General features: G+C 51.0%; 4 protein-coding genes across 5 annotated transcripts; 2 read left to right on the top strand and 2 right to left on the bottom strand.

Annotated features, from left to right (window-relative positions):
* The first annotated feature begins 6 nt into the window (after positions 1-6).
* Positions 7-1,553, top strand: rxfp3.3b (relaxin family peptide receptor 3.3b). Its single transcript, XM_079346393.1, has one exon. It carries the CDS (start codon positions 76-78, stop codon positions 1,045-1,047), a length of 972 nt encoding a protein of 323 aa, XP_079202519.1. The 5' UTR covers positions 7-75; the 3' UTR covers positions 1,048-1,553.
* Positions 1,554-5,858: 4,305 nt separating this feature from the next.
* On the bottom strand, positions 5,859-9,349 carry calml4b (calmodulin-like 4b). Of its 2 annotated transcripts, XM_079346400.1 has the most exons (6): positions 9,254-9,349; positions 9,147-9,177; positions 7,574-7,714; positions 6,381-6,569; positions 5,978-6,069; positions 5,859-5,945 (listed from the first exon to the last, which is right to left on the bottom strand). In XM_079346400.1, the coding sequence occupies exons 1-5, from the start codon at positions 9,254-9,256 to the stop codon at positions 5,984-5,986; spliced, it is 450 nt and encodes a 149-aa protein (XP_079202526.1). In that variant the 5' UTR covers positions 9,257-9,349; the 3' UTR covers positions 5,859-5,945; positions 5,978-5,983. The 2 variants fall into 2 exon arrangements, with proteins under 2 accessions (XP_079202526.1, XP_079202525.1); XM_079346399.1 differs by having other exon boundaries at positions 5,932-6,069.
* A 563-nt stretch (positions 9,350-9,912) lies between these two features.
* Positions 9,913-15,927, bottom strand: cln6b (CLN6 transmembrane ER protein b; the record flags this gene model as incomplete). Its single annotated transcript, XM_079346827.1, has 7 exons — positions 9,913-10,060; positions 10,263-10,391; positions 12,493-12,615; positions 12,873-12,928; positions 13,120-13,308; positions 14,947-15,045; positions 15,787-15,927. The coding sequence occupies 7 exons, from the start codon at positions 15,925-15,927 to the stop codon at positions 9,913-9,915; spliced, it is 885 nt and encodes a 294-aa protein (XP_079202953.1).
* Positions 15,928-18,276: 2,349 nt separating this feature from the next.
* Positions 18,277-21,976, top strand: fem1b (fem-1 homolog b). Its single transcript, XM_079346381.1, has 2 exons — positions 18,277-18,998; positions 20,258-21,976. The coding sequence occupies exons 1-2, from the start codon at positions 18,751-18,753 to the stop codon at positions 21,891-21,893; spliced, it is 1,884 nt and encodes a 627-aa protein (XP_079202507.1). The 5' UTR covers positions 18,277-18,750; the 3' UTR covers positions 21,894-21,976.
* The last annotated feature ends 525 nt before the right edge of the window (positions 21,977-22,501 follow it).

Genomic DNA, 22,501 nt, shown 5'->3' on the forward strand with positions numbered 1-22,501 from the left:
CGCATCCTCATCTCCATCGTGTACTCGGTGGTGTGCGCCGCCGGGCTGGTCGGGAACCTGCTGGTCTTCTTCCTGATGAAGGTGCGCCGGGGCAGGAAGAAGCGCTCCAGCATCAACCTGTTCATCCTGAACCTGGCCGTCACGGACTTCCAGTTCGTGCTCACCTTGCCGTTCTGGGCGGTGGACACGGCGCTGGACTTCAGCTGGCCGTTCGGAAACGCCATGTGTAAGATCATCCTGTCGGTGACGGTGATGAACATGTACGCCTCTGTCTTCTTCCTCACCGCCATGAGCGTCACCAGGTACTGGTCGGTGGCCTCTGCGCTGAAGGACCGGACCCGGAGGCGGGTGTGTCCGGTGCGCTGGGTGATCACGGGGCTGTGGGTGTCTGCCACGGTGGCGACTCTGCCCACCGCCGTCTTCTCCACGGCGAAGACCGTGGCCGGGGAGAGGCTGTGCCTGCTCGGCTTCCCGGACGGTCAGTCGTGGCTCGCGCTCTACCACCTCCAGAAGATCCTGGTGGCCTTCGTGTTCCCCATGCTGATCGTCACCGTGTGCTACCTGCTGCTTCTGCGTTTCGTGCGCCTGCGCAGCATGAACAACAACCAGGTGAAGCGGCGGTCAAGAGTCACGCGCTCCGTCACCATCGTGGTCCTCTCCTTCTTCATCTGCTGGATGCCGAACCACGCCATCACCTTCTGGGGCGTGCTGGTCAAGTTCAACGTGGTCAACTGGGACAAAGCGTACTACATGGTGCACACCTACGTGCACCCGGTGACCGTGTGCCTCGCGCACACCAACAGCTGCCTGAACCCGGTGCTCTACTGCCTCATGCGCCGGGAGTTCCGCAAGAAGATGAAGGATCTGTTCTGGAGGATTTCCTCCCCCTCAGGGACCAACAGCTGCCCGCTGCGGCCCTTCTCCGGGACGGTTCGAGCGGAGCCGGAAGACACGCAGATCGTGATCCCGCTGAACAACGTGGAGACGGAGAACTACCGGCTGTCTGTGTTAACGGACCACGAGGACACGGAGACACTGCAGAGGTAGAGCGCGTGACGCTGCTCGTTTGTGTTCCTTCTTTTGGACGGCACCGCGCGTGCCAAAACAAAAAAAAAACATTACAGGTTTATATGGATACAAGATATTTATTGACTTTGCAACAGATGGATTTTATATTCGTGATCACAGTTTTTAAGATGTGAAATTTAAAGAGGAAAAAAGGCAACAAGCGCGCGTAAAATGACGCACGAGGAGGCTCCGCGCGTAAAACCACTCCGCTGCTTTTCTGCTCCACCTGAGCGCGCTGAGTCACGTGATAAACTCTCATCCCTCTCACTGTCATGCTGGTGCTGTGTTTTGGTCCTGGGCAGCTGCTTCTTTATCGTGTTCAGAGTAAACGGAAGCTGCTGCTTCGATCATCACTGTGGACTTTTTCACGTTTCTCGTGGCTGATGTGTAAAATTTTCAAGCTTGAGTCAGTGAATGTAAAAAAATAATAAAAAAACCCGCCATTTTGACCTTAAAAACATGTTCTGTGTGGTGACAGTGGTTAAAGTGTTGGTGCTTTTTAAAGTCTCTGTCTGTGGGAGCAGCAGAGTGACGTGTTTACATGGCAGCAGTCTGAAGCCTCACAGGGAGGAGCTTTACTGCACACATAAATGTTTATGTTGAGATGTTTAAATGTTCCTGAGCGCTTTCTGGACTGTTTCCATTTCGTGTTTCTTCAAAGATGTTTAACTCCGAGGTTTCACGACGAGAAGGGCCAAACATGAGAGGAGCGGCGTGTTTAAAGGGACCAAACAGTCCGGACGAGAAGACGAGAAGAAGAACGTGTTTAAAAGGAGTCGACGTGTTAAACTGTAAAACATGAAGTCATGATGTGAATTAAGTCGAAATAAAAACAATTCAGTTTGTGCAAAGTCAACGTGTTGGTTAAAGTTCTTTAAAATGTTTCATATGATGGAAGAAGGTCTGGACCCGAGATGACCCGGGTCCAGACTCTCATGTGTGAACATCTGGATCATACGAGGCCACGTGCACGCTCGAGTCCGTGCAACATGACAGCTGATGTTCATGTTACACACACGGTGTGTTTGTCCCCCTGCATGCAGCGGCGCGCTCACACGGGTCAAACTGACTGGACTTTAGCTTTGAAGGGGTCTCATGTGAACTAAGACCTGGAGGGACAGGTACCTGATAAATGATGGAGTCAGCTCACTGAGTGATTTTTATGTTTGACCCACAGGGAGTCACTCTTCACCTTTCTGTTCAGCTGTTCAAAGACGAGCTGCAGGCAAGACAGAGGCCATCATGGGGGGGGCGGGGGGGGGGGGGGGTCTTTGCAGTCACCATGGGGCCTCTCTCAAAAGAAAGCACCAATAAAAAGCACAGTTCCAGCGCGTGCAGCGGTGCTTTCATCGAGCACTTAACCTTTGTGTGGAGAGATTTAACAAAGACAGGCTGATCGTAAAACGAGTCTGTAAGCTGCTCAGGTCGTCCCTGCTCCTCCCTCACTGCCTCCTTTACACACTCGAATGGAGACAGGCTGTCTGCACACACATGAAGGAAGTCTTCTCTGAAGCGTTGGTCCGTCAGCGAGCGCCATGTTTCCTGCACGCCGTGAAAAGAGCGGAGAGACGTTACGTAACGTCAGGCCGAGCTGAACTTTGCTCCTCCTTTAACGAGGCTGCGAACAGCTCAGACACGGGAAGGTGCAGGTCTGTGAACACACAGCTGCACCTTATCAGGACACACACACACACACACACACACTTTAACAAGGTCAGTGAAGCCTCTGGGCAGGGTCATATGTCTGACTCTGTGCAGTTACAGCCCATTAGCTTCTGTCATGTTCACACGTTTAACGAGCTCTCAGCTCCATCGTATCGACACTTTGACATTTCAGTTCTTCACTTTTTAAATGTGAAACCTGCAGGAATCGATCCACAGGAGCTCTGTGAGTCCTGAATGAACTCCCACCTGCTCCTTGACCTTTGACCCTTGACTCACTTTGTATGAGGGGTGTGTGAGTATCTACATTCAACACACCTGCATCAACACTCAGCCCGGCAACCAGCCCGGCAACCAGCCCGGCAACCAGCCTGGCAACCAGCCCGGCAACCAGCCATGCCTCCAGCCATGCCTCCAGCCCGCCATGCCTCCAGCCCGCCATGCCTCCAGCCCGCCATGCCTCCAGCCCACCATGCCTCCAGCCCACCATGCCTCCAGCCATGCCTCCAGCCCGCCATGCCTCCAGCCCGCCATGCCTCCAACCCACCATGCCTCCAGCCCACCATGCCTCCAACCCACCATGCCTCCAGCCCACCATGCCTCCAGCCCGCCATGCCTCCAGCCATGCCTCCAGCCCACCATGCCTCCAGCCCGCCATGCCTCCAGCCCACCATGCCTCCAACCCACCATGCCTCCAGCCATGCCTCCAGCCCACCATGCCTCCAGCCATGCCTCCAGCCCACCATGCCTCCAGCCCACCATGCCTCCAACCCACCATGCCTCCAGCCCACCATGCCTCCAGCCCACCATGCCTCCAGCCCACCATGCCTCCAACCCACCATGCCTCCAGCCCGCCATGCCTCCAACCCACCATGCCTCCAGCCCACCATGCCTCCAGCCCACCATGCCTCCAGCCATGCCTCCAGCCCACCATGCCTCCAGCCCGCCATGCCTCCAACCCACCATGCCTCCAGCCCACCATGCCTCCAGCCCGCCATGCCTCCAGCCATGCCTCCAGCCCACCATGCCTCCAGCCCGCCATGCCTCCAGCCCACCATGCCTCCAACCCACCATGCCTCCAGCCCGCCATGCCTCCAGCCCACCATGCCTCCAACCCACCATGCCTCCAGCCATGCCTCCAGCCCACCATGCCTCCAGCCATGCCTCCAGCCCACCATGCCTCCAGCCCACCATGCCTCCAACCCACCATGCCTCCAACCCACCATGCCTCCAGCCCACCATGCCTCCAGCCCACCATGCCTCCAACCCACCATGCCTCCAGCCCACCATGCCTCCAGCCCACCATGCCTCCAGCCCACCATGCCTCCAGCCCACCATGCCTCCAGCCCACCATGCCTCCAGCCTGCCATGCCTCCAGCCCACCATGCCTCCAGCCTGCCATGCCTCCAACCCACCATGCCTCCAGCCCACCATGCCTCCAGCCCACCATGCCTCCAGCCCACCATGCCTCCAGCCTGCCATGCCGCTGCAGATTCTGCAGGAAGTTGTTTTTGACACTTTCTCTGTTTGTGTCCAGCTGCTGTGGTGATGTAAACAGGTGAGTAGGTTGTGCACAGTGTGCAGCAGTATAAGGTGAACAGGTGTTGTTAGTGGAGACCCTGCAGTCTGATTATCTGTGAATCATTTAGTGTATAAAGAGGATTCAAACTACAGACCGAGTGTCATCTATGTCTCTGAACCAGTGCTGAGATGAACACTCAGTCAGTGAACATTCATGACGTCAGACTTGTTTATATGAAGCCTCAGTAATTGTTGTTATTCATGGTCCCGGGTGGACCTCGGTGTCTTGACCCTGAGGAGACTTTTAGAGAGAATCTGATTCAGCTGGATCCTGAAAATATGTGACTCACTGTCAGTAAACACACGAGAGCAGCTGGATGCAGAAATAACCCCCCCCCCCCCAGGTGTCCCTGAGCGGGGGGGGGGGGTTAGACCGGGGGACTCGCTGAGCACACAGAAATAAAGTGAGCTGTGCTGTTATGGAGCAGATTTCCAAACACTGTTATCTGTGGGGTTCAGGAGGTTTTAAACCTGTCGCCCCCTGGTGTTTGTCCTCTGTCATTACTGCAGGCTGTGACCTGTCAGCTCTGTGCTTTTTACTCCTAATAGAAGCGCCTGCAGCCGCGATGCAGCAGAGCTGCACACGCAGCAGCTCTGCTGCTAATAACCTGTTGAATGAAATCTAACTGGACAGAATTAGACACCTCACTCTAAGAAGCTGCTCTTCTTTATGTGAACTCAGATGTTCCTGTTTGACTTATCTGAGAATAGTTTACATAATTTTACAAATTGATGCCCCCCCCCCTCCGGTGAATTCAGTGAGTCAGCTTGATTCAGACTGACGGGGGAAACTAACGCAGCACACAGTGGACTCGGTGTCACGCCTGGATGGCGTCTGCAGAGCATTATGGGGCATCAGCGAGGCAGCAGTGTGCTGGAGACGCCCTGACGAGCCTGAAGCTGTGAAAGCATCAGAGCCTGATGCTCAGCAGAGTCCAGGGAGGAGCTGATCCGTCCCGCATCAGACTGAGGTTCAAACCAGGAATCCAGCTCGTCTTCTGCGGTTACACAAGACCTGTCAGGACGGATTTAAGGACCAGGGTTCCTCTGGTTTGTAGTCCAACGAGGCTTTTCTATCCGTGAGCAAACAGGACACGACAGCACGCTCAACGCTTACCGCCCCAGACAGCGATACAGGGCGAACATGACGTCATGCAGAAAGAAGAGAGAGGCAGGTGAAACAGAGCAGAGGTGTGCGTCGTAGAGAGATGGACCAGTGAAATCTAAGATCATTCAAAGACAGCGCTGAAGGACTCTCAGCGGATCAGACAGCCCCAAACATTCCTCTTTTATTTGAGACTGGAGAAAAGTGGCTGCCAAACATCAGATGAGCTGAAATGATCAACACTCTGGGCTGCTTTTGGATCAGCGCCCGGAGAGAAGATGGAACATTTGGGAAGAATCAGATCCACTTGTTTAGGTTTAAAAGCAGAACTCACAGAAACGTCTCTGATGTGACATTTTATTTATCTGCAGAGATGTTTCAAGCAAACAAGCCGACACATGGGGAAGTCTTACTGCCATCAGGCTCTAACACACTGTGAGTCTGTATGAGGACCTGCTGAAACACCTGAAGAGTCACGCCCCCTGCAGGATGGAGCAGAGAGCGTGGCGTTGAGCGTGGCGTTGACGGAGCGCAGCGTGCAGCAGTGTAAAGATGTGTGTGGCCTCGTCAGCGCTTCGTCACCGCTCCAGCAAACCGCTCACAGTGGACCCGTCCGTCGGCTCCAACTCCCGCCTCCTTCAGCAGCTCGTCCACTGAGATCAGAGAAACACAGCTGTCAATCAAAGCAGGCTTCATGTTTACAGGTGTGACAGTGATTTCTGCTGTGAGGCCAAATCAACACGTTTGTTCTGCATCTTTGTCGACTGAACCAGCTGAAAGATTTTCCTCCTCATGTGCAGATTTCTTGTTTCTCTCAAAGACGACTTGACTTTGCTTCATGTGGCGTTTCCTGACTTCTGTCTCCACGCTGCCTCTGAACGCTCCGCACTCGATGAAGGCCTCTCAGCGTGTTGCTGTGCATGAAAGGGTTAAAGGAAGGCCGGGAGGGAGAGGAACATCTCACCCTCTCTGTCGCTCAGCTTCTCTCCCAGCCCGGTCAGTTTGGCTCTCAGCTCGGACGCCATGATGAATCCTTTCTGCTCCTTGTCGGCCATCCTCAGCGCTTCCCGGATCTCCTCCTCCGGCGCCTCCTGCTGGAGCTGACGGTGCATGACACTCAGGAAGGTGGAGAAGTCGAGCTCGCCGCCCGCGTCTGCAGGAGGAGAAAACAAGAATCAGGAGGAACAATTAAAAACTAAACTAAAGCACCAATCACAGCCATCTCTGTGTTTACACATCACATGAATACACCTCATAGAAGACGGCCTCTCCTTCCAACAAAGGCTCTGATTGGCTGCTATGAGGTGTCATCAAAAGTTGAGTGAAACAGCGTTGTTAAAGTGGAAGAAGGATTTGGATCAGATGATCTGACAATTAGTGTGGACCAATCAGAGGAAGGCCTCGTGTGAGTGACATGTGTCATCTCTGCAGATGTTTTAGTTCTGTGTTTGTTGAAGATGAAGATGAAGATGAAGATGAGGACAGATCAGAGTGAGGTCACAGCGTGTCCCGTCTCGTGTCTGATTCTAATCTCTTCATTGTGTCTCCGTGTGCAGCTCTGCAGAAAACAACTAAATGATTTGTTTCAGTTCATGTGACGGCGAGCGAGCTGATGACACGAGCTGTAACAGCTGCAGCGCCGCCTCCTCTTCCTGCCTGCGTCTTCTCCCCAATAATCAATAAAACACTGTCTGTCTTCATGCTGAAGTGCCTTAAAGCATGCAGGAGATAAATGTGCATGTTGAACGAAGAATCAATATTGAAACTCTGGATTCACAGATTCTCTTTTCAGATTCCTCCTAAATTAAAAATCGTTGCTTCTAAAGTCGTGTCGTCGATCTGTTTACTTCTGACAGACTAAAGGATTCGTTCTGTAAGACGTGGGAGAGCTGCACACTTATTCAACATGGTTTACCCTCGACTCTGTCTCTCGTCTGCAGCCTGCTGCTTGGACCTGGACTCAGTGTCTAACTCCTCCCTCTGTGGGCGGGAGTCGCCCCCTGCTGGACGTCAGTAAGAATGCAGATTAAAGGCAGATGTACAGTAAGTAAGGCTCAGTTTTCAGAGCTGGAGGATCTTTTACTCGCATGCTGATGTGATACCTTTGGGGCAGACACACACACACACACACACACACACACACAGTGTCAGGTGTACCTATGCTGTGGATCAGCAGGTGTCGTTGGACCTCAGATGGGGTGGGGCTCGACCCCAGACATCGCATCACTGTGATCAGCTCCTGAGCTTCAATTTTCCCTTTTCGCTGACGATCGTAGAGAGAGAAACACTCCTTAAACTCTGACACACACACACACACACACACACACACACACACACACACACACAACAAATGAAGAAGTGTTCAACTTACAACAAATAAGCGTATAAGTGGAGCATTTAGCTGCTTGTAAGACATGTCAGAGACAAGCTGCTGATGTTTTTGTTTCATTGTTTACAGACACTTAAAGGACGACATGATGAAACTGTAAAATCAGCCGTTAGCAAACTGCTAATTAAAGGCAGGGTTGGTCATTTTCAAAAACTAGCATGATTTAGAAAGTAGCATTCCATGAGTGCTCCGCCTGCATACGCCCCCTCCCCTCTGTGCTCCCTCTAAAGCCACGCCCTCTCCCCCTCTGTGCCCCCTCTAAAGCCACGCCCCCTCCCATCTGTGCTCCCTCTAAAGCCACGCCCTCTCCCCCTCTGTGCCCCCTCTAAAGCCACGCCCCCTCCCATCTGTGCTCCCTCTAAAGCCACGCCCCCTCCCCTCTGTGCCCCCTCTAAAGCCACTTCCCCTCCCATCTGTGCTCCCTCTAAAGCCACGCCCTCTCCCCCTCTGTGCCCCCTCTAAAGCCACGCCCCCTCCCCCCTCTGTGCTCCCTCTAAAGCCACGCCCCCTCCTCTCTGTGCACCCTCTAAAACCACGCCCCTCTGTGCTCCCTCTAAAGCCACGCCCCCTCCTCTCTGTGCACCCTCTAAAACCACGCCCCCTCCCCATCGTGCTCCCTCTAAAGCCACGCCCCCTCACTTACATCACGAACACCCGTTCCTGCGTTCGCTTCATTGTGTAGAAACTACGTCGTCACATGCCTCATTCATCAGGGACGAGCTTTGAGTGTGAGCTAGAGGTAGAGAACGAGCAGGGAGACAGGGAGGCTGTGATTGGTTCATCAGAGAGCAGGGAGACAGGGAGGCCTGTGATTGGTTCATCAGATTGGTACCTCGTTGCAGACATTGGTTGAAGTTTTTACAGACTTACAAACTGATACAGATGATGGATTTACTTTGTTCCTTTTTCAGAGAACCTGAGTTATTAACTTCTGTCAGGACCTAAAAACAATTTACACAAACATCTTTAAAAAAGTGCATCTGAAGGAAAATCACCAACTCTGCATTTAATGAAACAGAAACTAAACCCACCAATAATAACTCCAGTTTAATCTTCAAAGAGAAAAACAGTCCAACTTTTCTAACTAGGCGAAAAACTGTTCAGACAAAAAAGCCTTTTGTGTTTAATCACATTAGCAGGTTGAGGAATTGGGCCAGCAAGAACAAGAGCTGCTTTGTACCGAGGCCGGCACGTAGAAAAAACACTTCCCTCTGTTTCATTAAAAACCAACAGCTGGGTCAAAGTGAGACACAGAAATAATCAGAATGTGCTGCCAATGAAACAACTCCAGAAAGAGTTTCTGCTCCACTAACAGGACGCCCTCCGAGCTGTGAGTCTTACCGTTTATCTGATCCTGAGTCAGAAACTTTGCCTGTGAAGAAACGAGCAGAGAACAGAGTGAGTGAACGAAGGAAACTGATGAAATGAAGCGTCAGTTATTCCCTCACCATGGTGTCTGAACTCCGCTCAGGAATCTGATCCCCGCTGCTGTAAGATGAGGAACGTAATGGAGGCAGAGGATGGAGCGCTGGAGGCTGGGAGACTCTGGGAGGGGGGGTGGGGAAGGGGCCGGGCAGGAGCCAGAAACCTCCCCCTCCTGCTGTTGGAGCTCAGGGTCAAAGAGCTGGTTTGTTTTCATCATCACATTAAAGAGTCTCCAGAACTTTGAAAGCAAAGTGACAGTTTCAAGTCATCCATTCACACACTGATGGTAGAGGCTGCTGCAGAGTGAAGAGTCCATCAGTATGAACTCATCCATTCATACACATTCACACACTGATGGTAGAGGCTGCTGCAGAGTCCATCAGCATGAACTCATCCATTCACACACATTCACACACTGATGGTAGAGGCTGCAGCAGAGTAAAGAGTCCATCAGTATGAACTCATCCATTCATAGATTTTATTGTTTTTAATCGTTCAGACACTTTAAATCAAAGACTGCAGGTTTTATGTTCTCTTGTTTCGGAGCTCATGATTCCTCATGTCGGCCCGACGTTTCAATCCATCAAACTTTATTCACACGGAACCTTTCAGACAAATTCAATGTCAGTTCAAAGAGTTTTACAAAGATTATGTTCTGTTATCGTCCCTGCAACGTCTTTCTTTATGTGTCTTTGTTGTTGTGGAGGAGCAGCGTGTAGACGGCTCGAGGCTGGGGGACGTAGATCAGCCCGGGGTGTTTCTTCCTCAGAGCGCCGTCGTTCCACAGACAGACCACCCAGACCGCCAGCGGGAGCAGAGCTGCACAAAAACTGAGAGTGTGCAAAATCAGTTCTTTACCGGCCTCTAGAGGACACTTTGGGGACGCACAGCGGTAAGCCAGATCATTAATACGTAAAGAACTCCATTACAGTTACGACAAAAAGGGAACGCCATCGTCTGTTTCCAAAACTGAAAACTCAAACTCTGTCAGAAGGCGAACTTTCCTCCTCACTTCAGGGACTGTTAAAGTACCTGTACAGCATGAAGAGGCCGTTGCTGTCGAGTACTAAGCCCCGCCTCCTCTGGTGCATCACTGTGGCGGTCATGGCGAACAAGGTGAAGATGAAGAGGATGAAGGTCTGCCCCTCAGTGATCAGAAACCTGCCAGGGGAGACCATGATCAGCTTTCATTAAACCACTATTTCAAACTCTCCGTCAGTGAGGGCCGACATGAGAGCAGGTCAAAGGTCAAAGGTCAGAAAGCTGCTCAAACTAGGATCAATGTTGGAGATGCTTTTGAAACATGGAGAGAGGTTAGAACGCAGAAAGCTTTACAGACCCATGCAGAGCTGGCTAAACACTGAAGCTACAGTGTCCACCACATGCAGAGCTGGCTAAACACTGAAGCTACAGTGTCCACCACATGCAGAGCTGGCTAAACACTGAAGCTACAGTGTCCACCACATGCAGAGCTGGCTAAACACTGAAGCTACAGTGTCCACCACATGCAGAGCTGGCTAAACACTGAAGCTACAGTGTCCACTACATGCAGAGCTGGCTAAACACTGAAGCTACAGTGTCCACCACATGCAGAGCTGGCTAAACACTGAAGCTACAGTGTCCGCCACATGCAGAGCTGGCTAAACACTGAAGCTACAGTGTCCGCCACATGCAGAGCTGGCTAAACACTGAAGCTACAGTGTCCGCCACATGCAGAGCTGGCTAAACACTGAAGCTACAGTGTCTCTACATGCAGAGCTGGCTAAACACTGAAGCTACAGTGTCCACCACATGCAGAGCTGGCTAAACACTGAAGCTACAGTGTCCACCACATGCAGAGCTGGCTAAACACTGAAGCTACAGTGTCCACCACATGCAGAGCTGGCTAAACACTGAAGCTACAGTGTCCGCCACATGCAGAGCTGGCTAAACACTGAAGCTACAGTGTCTCTACATGCAGAGCTGGCTAAACACTGAAGCTACAGTGTCCACCACATGCAGAGCTGGCTAAACACTGAAGCTACAGTGTCCACCACATGCAGAGCTGGCTAAACACTGAAGCTACAGTGTCCACCACATGCAGAGCTGGCTAAACACTGAAGCTACAGTGTCCACCACATGCAGAGCTGGCTAAACACTGAAGCTACAGTGTCCACTACATGCAGAGCTGGCTAAACACTGAAGCTACAGTGTCCACCACATGCAGAGCTGGCTAAACACTGAAGCTACAGTGTCCGCCACATGCAGAGCTGGCTAAACACTGAAGCTACAGTGTCCGCCACATGCAGAGCTGGCTAAACACTGAAGCTACAGTGTCCGCCACATGCAGAGCTGGCTAAACACTGAAGCTACAGTGTCTCTACATGCAGAGCTGGCTAAACACTGAAGCTACAGTGTCCACCACATGCAGAGCTGGCTAAACACTGAAGCTACAGTGTCCACCACATGCAGAGCTGGCTAAACACTGAAGCTACAGTGTCCACCACATGCAGAGCTGGCTAAACACTGAAGCTACAGTGTCCACCACATGCAGAGCTGGCTAAACACTGAAGCTACAGACCCATGAAAACAAGTCACCAAAAACAGATGGCTGATTTTTAATCCATTCAGAGACGAAGTGAGGAACGATGAATGGATTTTATTTAATTTGTTTAAAAGACTTAAACTCTCCTGACAAACTTTCCACTCCTGCTGTCAGCCTGAAGAGCTCTTCAGCCAATAAGATCATTAGTCAGCAACACCTGAGAACCAGCTGATCAATAATTACTGACACACACACTTACACAAACACACACACTCACACGCACACAAACAAACACACACACACACAGACACACACACACGCACACACACACACACAGACACACAAACATACACACACACACACAGATACACCCCCACACATGCACACACACACAAACAAACACACACAGATACCCACCCACACACACACACACACACACACACGCACACACACACACACACACACACACACAGTCTCAGGTGAAGGTGTTCAGTTGATCAGACACTTGTAACGGCTACTCAGCTGTCATTGGAGAAACTAAGTATATAGGTCAAAGGTCAAACTTTAGAATAAACAGACTCACAAGCTGAACCCGAGGAGCTCGATTAAAATCGATTAAAGTCGATTAAAGTGGATTAAAATCTTCTGGAGGAAATAAGGAGTGAATCAGACTCTTTCTGAATGATGTTTTTACTGCTCCATAAAGGAAGAGAAGTGTGTGTAGTATCACAGTCTGACCAGTAGTAGGCAGCGTTGGGGGCGAGGAGCATCCACCCTGCTGCAGGTATCGTTTCCTCCTGTTTCCTGTGACTGAAACAACCACTGAAGAAGAGGAAGAGGACGAGGAAGACAGGAACATACCTGAGAGACACGGGACACGTTTCACTGATCTGTGAATCAACTCCTTCATGTTTTCATTTTCAGTCATAAGAAATCGGCATCATTGTCCCTTTATTGTTTAAACACACACACACACACACGTGCACGCACACGCGCACGCACACACGCACGCACACACACACACACGCACACACACACACACACACACACACACACACTGGTCTTGTGGATTCTAGATTATTAAAGGCTATAAAGATGTAATCAGAAGGTTTTTTTACCACATCAGGTGACCGAGCGCGTCGTCTAAGTGAAACAGAAGCTCAAAGACGTCAATCTGAAAAAGTAAAGTACTGATCAATATGTTGGACTTAAGTGAGTTTATTTTATTAAGCTTTTAACTATGAAGGCTTTACAAAGACATGATGACACACTGGAGCAAACATCACATTTCCTCAGGCCGCTCGCTTTGACAGCGAGAGGACCGACAGGGAGGACGATCAGTAAACGATCTGCAGCTGGACCCACCAGCGAGGACGGTTTGAGATCCTGCATCATTGGATTCTCTCTGACTGACAGGTGCAGCTGGTAACCAATGAGAAAGAGCCGTCGTGTAATGGAGTCAGTCGCCAGGTGCAGGCTGGTTCCCATGACGACGGAGGTGATGCCGAGGTGGACGGCGAGGCGGGGCAGCTTCCTGGGGCTGCGCTCAAGCATCTGCAAGAACAGAAGTTTGACTGTCGTCAGAATGTCAAAGGTTATCCTTCAGTGTGTGTGTGAGGAGTTTGGTGTGTGTGTGTGTGTGTGTGTGTGTGTGTGTGTGTGTGTGAGGAGTTTGGTGTGTGTGAGGAGTTTGGTGTGTGTGTGTGTGTGTGTGTGTGTGTGTGTGTGAGGAGTTTGGTGTGTGTGTGTGTGTGTGTGTGTGTGTGTGAGGAGTTTGGTGTGTGTGAGGAGTTTGGTGTGTGTGTGTGTGTGTGTGTGTGTGTGTGAGGAGTTTGGTGTGTGTGTGTGTGTGTGTGTGTGTGTGTGTGAGGAGTTTGGTGTGTGTGAGGGGTTTGGTGTGTGTGAGGGGTTTGGTGTGTGTGTGTGTGTGTGTGTGTGTGTGAGGAGTTTGGTGTGTGTGTGTGTGTGTGTGTGTGTGTGTGTGTGTGTGTGTGTGTGTGTGTGAGGAGTTTGGTGTGTGTGTGTGTGTGTGTGTGTGAGGAGTTTGGTGTGTGTGAGGAGTTTGGTGTGTGTGTGTGTGTGTGTGTGTGTGAGGAGTTTGGTGTGTGTGTGTGTGTGTGTGTGTGTGAGGAGTTTGGTGTGTGTGAGGGGTTTGGTGTGTGTGTGTGTGTGTGTGTGTGTGTGTGAGGAGTTTGGTGTGTGTGAGGAGTTTGGTGTGTGTGTGTGTGTGTGTGTGTGTGTGAGGGGTTTGGTGTGTGTGAGGGGTTTGGTGTGTGTGTGTGTGTGTGTGTGTGTGTGTGTGAGGAGTTTGGTGTGTGTGAGGAGTTTGGTGTGTGTGTGTGTGTGTGTGTGTGTGTGTGAGGGGTTTGGTGTGTGTGAGGAGTTTGGTGTGTGTGTGTGTGTGTGTGTGTGAGGAGTTTGGTGTGTGTGAGGGGTTTGGTGTGTGTGAGGGGTTTGGTGTGTGTGTGTGTGTGTGAGGGGTTTGGTGTGTGTGAGGAGTTTGGTGTGTGTGTGTGAGGAGTTTGGTGTGTGTGTGTGTGTGTGAGGAGTTTGGTGTGTGTGTGTGTGTGTGAGGAGTTTGGTGTGTGTGTGTGAGGAGTTTGGTGTGTGTGTGAGGAGTTTGGTGTGTGTGTGTGTGAGGAGTTTGGTGTGTGTGTGTGAGGAGTTTGGTGTGTGTGAGGAGTTTGGTGTGTGTGTGTGTGAGGAGTTTGGTGTGTGTGTGTGAGGAGTTTGGTGTGTGTGAGGAGTTTGGTGTGTGTGTGTGTGTGAGGAGTTTGGTGTGTGTGTGAGGAGTTTGGTGTGTGTGTGAGGAGTTTGGTGTGTGTGTGTGTGTGTGTGAGGAGTTTGGTGTGTGTGTGTGAGGAGTTTGGTGTGTGTGAGGAGTTTGGTGTGTGTGTGAGGAGTTTGGTGTGTGTGTGAGGAGTTTGGTGTGTGTGTGAGGAGTTTGGTGTGTGTGTGTGTGTGTGTGAGGAGTTTGGTGTGTGTGTGAGGAGTTTGGTGTGTGTGAGGAGTTTGGTGTGTGTGTGAGGAGTTTGGTGTGTGTGTGAGGAGTTTGGTGTGTGTGTGAGGAGTTTGGTGTGTGTGTGTGAGGAGTTTGGTGTGTGTGTGTGAGGAGTTTGGTGTGTGTGTGTGTGTGTGAGGAGTTTGGTGTGTGTGTGTGTGTGTGTGTGAGGAGTTTGGTGTGTCAGTTACTTTGAGCAGAACGAGCGGAGCGCTGATGTTGTACAGGATGTGGAGATATTCTGCAACACCTGGACGGTTAGACGGAAACCAGTCTGCTGGGAGGACGAGCTGCAGAAAGAAAAGTTTGAAATACTTTATACATCTTTCATATCCTCCATGTTCCTCTAACATGTGTCTCTAGTCTGTCTCCAAACCCCTCAATGAGGAGAAGAGTCCATCCTCTCCGTCTCCTGCCTGCTCCACTTTTCAGAAAATGTGTGCTCAAACAGGCCGTTTGGAGATGTTCCCTTCATGACATCACAAAGGGCAGTAGCTCCTCCCCATCATGACATCACAAAGGGCAGTAGCCCCTCCCCCAGGTGGGTGACACTCCCACAGCTAGGTGTTTGTTCTGCCCTCTGAGTCTGCCTTCTCACCGTAAACAATAGGACATGGAGCCAGAAAGCAGCGAGTACACCCGAGCCCTTCCAGAGAGGGGGCGTGGTCAGACACAGCTCATTTACATATTTAAAGCTACAGACACAGAAACAGCCTGTTCTGAGCAGGGCTGAAATAGAGGGGTTTATAGACATGATCAAATACAGGATCAGAGTGGATTTACAACAACACACTTCACACACATGATGAAGAGGAGCGAGGACACTGATTTAAACAAGTGGCAAAAAACTGAAACATTACTTTTGTCATTTGTTTCCATGTTTTGTAAATCTGTATCTTTCAGAGAGAAACATTTTTTGATTTTACTGTGTCCAGCACATGTTGAAAAAATGACCATAAAGATGACCTTGACCTTGATAAAGGACTTCATCCTGCAGCCCTGAACCTTTAGATGCAGTAGCATCAAGTTACCGTGGCAACGGGACGACCCACATCCAGGATACAGTTCTGTGCCGTGAAGCAGAGCCAGAGGTCAAAGTGGAATCGAGGCTTTGAGGACAGAACCGGGTCAATCTCTTCAGAACCGACCGGCCGGCTGCAGGACAGAAACATGACAGAGGAAATAAAATCCTGCACAAATTTAAAAAAAAAAAACAGTGAGTCCCTGTGAATCTCTGTTTCTCTGGTTGCATCATGTTTACTCTTCGCAGGTTGGACTGTTGCCGTCTGTGTCTTTTTACCACCACAGCAGCTTATCTCCGATTCTTAATCAGGCCACATGGACCCAGACTGTCAGAGTATTTGTGTGTGACTAACAGCTACAGGAGGATGTCGTAGCATTCTTCTTCAAATTCACCAAACTCCATGGAGAAAAAACAGAGAGATTTGCTTTCTCATGTTTTCTAACTTGATGCACAACATTAACATGAAGGCTGTGCTGATGGTTTAAAAGCTGTGTGATCCAGATGAGATGAGCAACAGTTGAACTAATGGAGAAATATTGATCTGGCTGACCTGCACATGAACTTTGCTGCATGCAGAGCAGGAGTCTGTCTCCTCCTGATGGACGGCTGCATCCCTCCTGTCCGCTCTCCTTCTGCTCTTCTGTTTGTTTTATTGAAGTAAAAACTCGTTGATCTTGATCAAATCCTCCTCCGGGTCGTCTTCCTCACTGTCCCTTCCTCACGGCTTCAGTCTGAAGCCGATGCGAGTCCTCGAATAAAATATTTCATATAACACCACGTCCTCTGTGCAGGTTAATCCATCAACAGATGATCCTATAATCTGTTATAATCCTCCTCCCAGATGTTTGTATTAGGCAGCATTCATCTGATCTGGTGTCTGAGATTCAAAGCGCCAAACAAATCCAGAGCATTCAGGAGCAGAATCTAAAGTTAGAAGGAGGACATACTGGCTGCTGCATTGTTGTCAGAGAAGCTTCAACACAGCAGGTTTCCTTCATGATCACACAGGAAGAGAGCAGCTCTCTGATTGGTCCTTTAATTATCTGGAGTTCATGTTAGAGACTTGTGCATTATCTACACTATCTATCATCTCTGACCTGACAAAGAGCTGAAGTGAGACAATAAAACAGGAACACTCTGGATTCAAACCCTCAACCTTCAACTCTCTAACCCTCCTCCAACACACTGAGCTAAACCTGCAGTGAGTATCTCTGATGGTCTGAGAGGATTCAGGATTTGTCTTGTGGGTTCAGGACTTCCTTAAAGAGTCTAACCCTTCAGGGGTCTGAGTCCTAAAAGTCTCCTGAAATATTTCAGAGGCCGACAGTCGTTGATTCAGTCACAGCTGATCAGTGTGAAACCATCAGCAGCCAATCAGCTGTGAGCGTCTTTAAACGACTCATCGATCCGCTCGTCACTAAAACACACCAGCATTAAAGTGGACTATGACTGAGGGGGATTTGAACCCACAACCTTCAGACTGAAAGCCTAATCCTCTCCCAGCTGAGCTAACCAGGGGGAGAGAGGTAACCATGACAACAGGTGTGTGTGTGTGTGTTTGTGTGTGTGCTGGTTGAAGGTGTCAGTGTGAACATGATCTGGTTAAATAAAGTCGGCCATCTTTGTTTCTCTTCATTGATGTTAATAAAGTTTGTTCAGCTTGGCTCTCATCTTCTTCCACGCTCCGGTTCTCCTCACATTTCAGCGCTGAAGACGGCCGAGCGGTGATGGACTCCGCCTGGCAACGTGGACACCCGGGTTCGATCCCCGCTTCAGACCAGGTCAGTCACACAAGCGTGTGAGTGTGAAGGTTGTGTGTGATTTCATTTCCGAATTTCTCGTCAATTTCAACTTGCGAATTTCCGTCGTTGCGATTTCTCGTCAATTTCAACTTGCGTCACTTTGGAGCGTCCATTTCAACGAGGGAATTTCCATCGCCGACCATCAAGGAGGTAAAAACACACCTGAGCCCAGGGGGGTCCAGCATGCTATCTTGGTAAGCTAGCTAGCTGGACGGGCGAATGTATTGTTTGTTTTGGTGACTTCAGATTGTGGTCAGTGTTTCAGTGTGACGAGCAGCAGAGAGAGAGGAGCTCACCTTCACCTGCCTTAGAGACTGTAAGTTTAAACAGTTCAACCTTCATGCATTGAAGCTTCAGTGTTTAGCCAGCTCGGCTGTTAGGCCTGGAATATATAATATATAAGATTTCATTTAAGTTTAAGTTATTTCAGTTAATTCATTAAATTAAATGTAAGTTTAAAATACTGTTACATTTCATGAGTTTAATTATCTTTGCCTTTGATTGGCTCAGGACGGGTCATGTGATGTGTGAGGGGAAAGTGTTTGTGGTTGTTTAGAGAAGCAGTTTGTTGCTGTTGAAAAGTTATCATAAAAGTTATCTTTTAAGTGTTGTGATCCATCCATCATATATTGGACCCTCGCGTCACAAGTGTGTAAAACGGAAGACGCCAAAGCGGAACTCTTTTAAGGTTAAGCCCTTTCCGGTCGGACGTATTTTCACGTAGAACTGGAACTTCCGGCTAATGACTACTTAGCGAAAGGTGAAAGTGTTGTTGTTTGTTCTCAGAATAATCGTTGTTTGTTTCGAGTTTCCAGTCGAAATAACCACCAAAAGATCAACGTTGGCGGCTTTTAAGCGGGAAAACATTGAGAGCATTCAGACTTTGAGCCCGGAAGTTCCTGTTTGAACACCTGTTAGCGAACATTAGCATCACGAGCTAACCGGCTGATCCGGGACTCAGAGACCTGGAGCCGGACCCGCTCCGTGTTGGACCTCTAACCCGGGTTAGGACCGTTTCTCCTGCGCTCAGAACGGAGACTCTTCCCGTTTCATGTGTGACCCGGGTCCGGTTTGGACTTTTTAATGGGAGGGGGGTCGCGTTTGGGGAGTGGACTCTGCGGGCGCCAGTTGCGGGGAAAGCGGAGGTCCTGGGTCCCTGCCGGGCTCAGATGGAGTCTCTGGCCGGGTACGTGTACAAGGCAGCCAGCGAGGGTCGAGTCCTGACCCTGGCCGCGCTGCTGCTCAACCACTCGGAGGGGGAGACCCGGTTCCTGCTCGGGTACGTGACCCAGCTCGCCGGACAGAGGTCCACCCCTCTCATCATCGCGGCCCGGAACGGACACGACAAGGTGGTCCGGCTGCTCCTGGACCACTACCGGGTGGACACGGAACAGACCGGCACGGTTCGGTTCGACGGGTAAGAACTGATACACATCTGATGGACACTACGGAAGCCCCGGAGGTCAAAAGAGTGAAAAACATGATAATATGAAAACATTTAACTGAAGTACAACAAGACTACGGAGCCCCGGAGGTCCCAAAAAGCACACAGTGATGACAACGATGACATTTAAGATCATAAGATTTATCACATTTATCCTCTCATATGATTGGACAGGATAATACTTTACAACCAATCATTTTTATTCACACCTGTCGGTGCAGGAATCAAACTCGCTCTCTCACGATGACGTGACCTCACAAGGTCACCTCGTTTTTGGACAAACGAGTTACGTCGTCATGATGCGATATCCGACATCGACCAGAAAAACGAATATCGTATTTTATCTGATTTAAATCTTCGATGAGCCTTCTATCCACAGGTGACAGTGGTTCACACTCCAACACGGCGTGTGGCCCGCGTGACCACAACAACCGACGTCGGCCGCGTGGCGATGTTTTAACGTAAACTCGAACAAAGACGCTCGATTGAGTCTTTTCTGACACGTCACATGACAAACTACGTGGTGACGGTTAGTTTGATGACATCTTTGTCGTGCGGACGCATCCTGAGGTCACGCCGACAAATGTTTGACCTCGTAAAAACCTCATCTGAAACTTTGACCTCGTTTAGATTGGACGCCCGATTAAAAAAGACAACAGGAAGTGACACACAAGGAAAATAAACTTTATTGATCCTTCAGTGGGGAAATTCAGGTTTTAAAACAGTCAAACAGGAAATTTAAACATCACGACGACATAAATTAAATAAAAAGGTTAAAAAATACAAAAGACTTCAATGACACGAGTCAGAAACACGGCGTGTGACATTAATGATTATTAGTGATGCTGTTAAACAGTCGACTGCTGCTGAAACCAGAAACACGAGATGAATTTAAACTATTAACCGGTTTGTCGAGCTGGCCACGCCCACCCAGTGATGTCACAGCCTGGGGGAGGTCAATAAACTGACTCACCTGAAGAAGGAACCTGTTTGAATTCTTCTGAGAGATGTGAGCGACACACACGAGGGGGCGTGGCTAACGTTTAGAGAGGGAGTGAAAGAAAAACAAGCGAAGGGAGGCGTGATCCCGTCAGGGAGATCACATGTCAGCGCTCGATACGAATGTTTAGACGCCCACTGATAACTGAAGGTCGTCTAACGTGACCTCTGACCTCAAAGAGACGCCACGTCGATGTCACACTTCCTGAATGTTTCTCCGTTCTCTCCTGCAGATACGTCATCGACGGGGCCACGGCGCTGTGGTGTGCAGCGGGGGCGGGGCACTTTGAGGTGGTGCGCCTGCTGGTTAGTCACCATGCCAACGTTAACCACACCACCATCACTAACTCCACCCCCCTGCGGGCGGCGTGCTTCGACGGGCGCCTGGACATCGTCCGCTACCTCGTGGAGAACAACGCCGACATCAGCATCACCAACAAGTACAACAACACGTGTCTGATGATCGCCGCCTACAAGGGCCACACGGACGTGGTCAAGTTCCTGCTGGAGCAGGGGGCGGACCCCAACGCCAAAGCCCACTGCGGCGCCACCGCCCTGCACTTTGCGGCGGAGGCGGGTCACCTGGACATCGTCAAGGAGCTGGTGCGTTGTCAGGCGGCGATGGTGGTGAACGGACACGGCATGACTCCGCTGAAGGTGGCGGCGGAGAGCTGCAAAGCCGACGTGGTGGAGCTGCTGCTGACGTACGCCGACATCGACATCCACGACCACGTGGAGGCGCTGGAGCTGCTCGGAGCGTCGTTCGCCAACGACCGCGAGAACTACGACATCCAGAAGGCGTACGAGTTCATGTACATGGCCATGTTGGAGCGCTACAGCAACCCCGACAACGTCATCGCCAAGGAGCTGCTGCCGCCCATCGAGGCGTACGGCGGGCGCCGCGAGTGTCGGACACTGGCGGAGCTGGAGGCCATTTGCATGGACCGGGACGCCATGCACATGGAGGGGCTGATGATCCGGGAGCGAATCCTGGGCTCGGACAATATCGACCTGTCACACCCGATCATCTACCGCGGCGCCGTCTACGCCGACAACATGGAGTTTGAGCAGTGCATCAAGCTGTGGCTGCACGCGCTGCGCCTGCGCCAGAAAGGAAACCGCAACACGCACAAAGACCTGCTGCGCTTCGCCCAGGTCTTCTCCCAGATGGTCCACCTGAAGGAGGCGGTCCTGGCCTCGGCCGTGGAGCAGGTGCTGAGCTGCAGCGTGGTGGAGATCCAGAGGAGCATGTCTCGCGTGGACACGGCGGCCGAGTCGGAGCTGCAGCAGGCCCTGGACAACTACGAGTCCAACGTCTTCACCTTCCTGTACCTGGCGTGCATCTCCACCAAGACCAGCTGCGGCGAGGAGGAGCGCGCACGCATCAACAAGCACATCTACGACCTGATCCAGCTGGACCCGCGCTCCCGCGAAGGCGCCTCCCTGCTCCACCTCGCCATCAGCTCCAGCACGCCGGTGGACGACTTCCACACCAACGACGTGTGCAGCTTCCCCAGCGCGCAGGTCACCAAGCTGCTGCTGGACTGCGGCGCGCCGGTCAACGCCGTCGACCACGAGGGCAACACCCCGCTGCACGTCATCGTCCAGTACAACCGGCCCATCAGCGACTTCCTCACGCTGCACGCCATCATCATCAACCTGGTGGAGGCCGGCGCCCACACGGACATGACCAACAAGCAGAAGAAGACGCCGCTGGACAAGAGCACGACGGGCGTGTCGGAGATCCTGCTGAAGACGCAGATGAAGATGAGCCTGAAGTGCCTGGCGGCGCGCGCCGTCCGCCAGCACCAGATCACGTACCGGAACCAGATCCCCAAAACGCTCGAGGAGTTCGTGGAGTTCCACTGAAACTGCTCCAATCAATTCTTCTAATTTTCTAACCAATCAGAGCTGACGGGACGTTCAGAGCTTTTTATAAAAAAAAAAAGAAAGTTGTTTTGATTTTATTTAATTATTAATTATCTGTCTGCAGCGTCGCTCGCCGCTGCGAGGCGCCGGGAGTGACATCATCACGCACTGCTTGTTTGATTTGCCTTATCTGCTCGCCGCCGTGTCGCTGCGAATGAAGGAGCGATGAGCGAATGAATGTACGGGTGAGACGCCAGCCGACCTCGCCGGCGTTCGTCTCACCTCAGACCGCAGGGCGAGTAGTTTTAATTTTACTGTAACCATGACGACGGAGCTACGGGAGGAGACGGACTTTTAGTTAATTTTAAAGGTTCAGTGGTGACGATGATTCTCTGAAGAACACGGGCGCCGGCGTGCAGAGAAAAAGAGCGTTTACCTCCAGACGAGTCGATTTTTAATTTTGAGGTCAAAGAGCCGACGTGAATGTTGCAGCAGCGTCGTGTGAAGAGAGTCGGCACGGCGTGGCGTGTTGTTTGAGACGGGGATCGGGGTCATACTTTTCCCGCTCTTTTCCTTCGATTCACTTTGACGTCACTCTGAGAATTTTT

This window comes from Symphodus melops (genome assembly GCF_947650265.1).
Source record: "Symphodus melops genome assembly, chromosome: 6".
In the NCBI taxonomy this organism is placed as follows: Eukaryota; Metazoa; Chordata; class Actinopteri; order Labriformes; family Labridae; genus Symphodus; species Symphodus melops.

What these genes read in the sequence shown, in the direction of transcription:
- fem1b (XM_079346381.1), top strand. Translation starts at nt 18,751, where the DNA reads ATGGAGTCTCTGGCCGGGTACGTGTACAAGGCAGCCAGCGAGGGTCGA. An exon ending in GGCACGGTTCGGTTCGACGG is followed by an intron (nt 18,999 to 20,257) that starts GTAAGAACTGAT and finishes TCTCTCCTGCAG; the next exon opens with ATACGTCATCGACGGGGCCA.
- rxfp3.3b (XM_079346393.1), top strand. Translation starts at nt 76, where the DNA reads ATGAAGGTGCGCCGGGGCAGGAAGAAGCGCTCCAGCATCAACCTGTTC.
- calml4b (XM_079346400.1), bottom strand. An exon ending in GACTCAGGATCAGATAAACG is followed by an intron (nt 7,715 to 9,146) that starts GTAAGACTCACA and finishes TGTGTGTGTCAG; the next exon opens with AGTTTAAGGAGTGTTTCTCT. An exon ending in CCTGCTGATCCACAGCATAG is followed by an intron (nt 6,570 to 7,573) that starts GTACACCTGACA and finishes CTCCTCCTGCAG; the next exon opens with ACGCGGGCGGCGAGCTCGAC.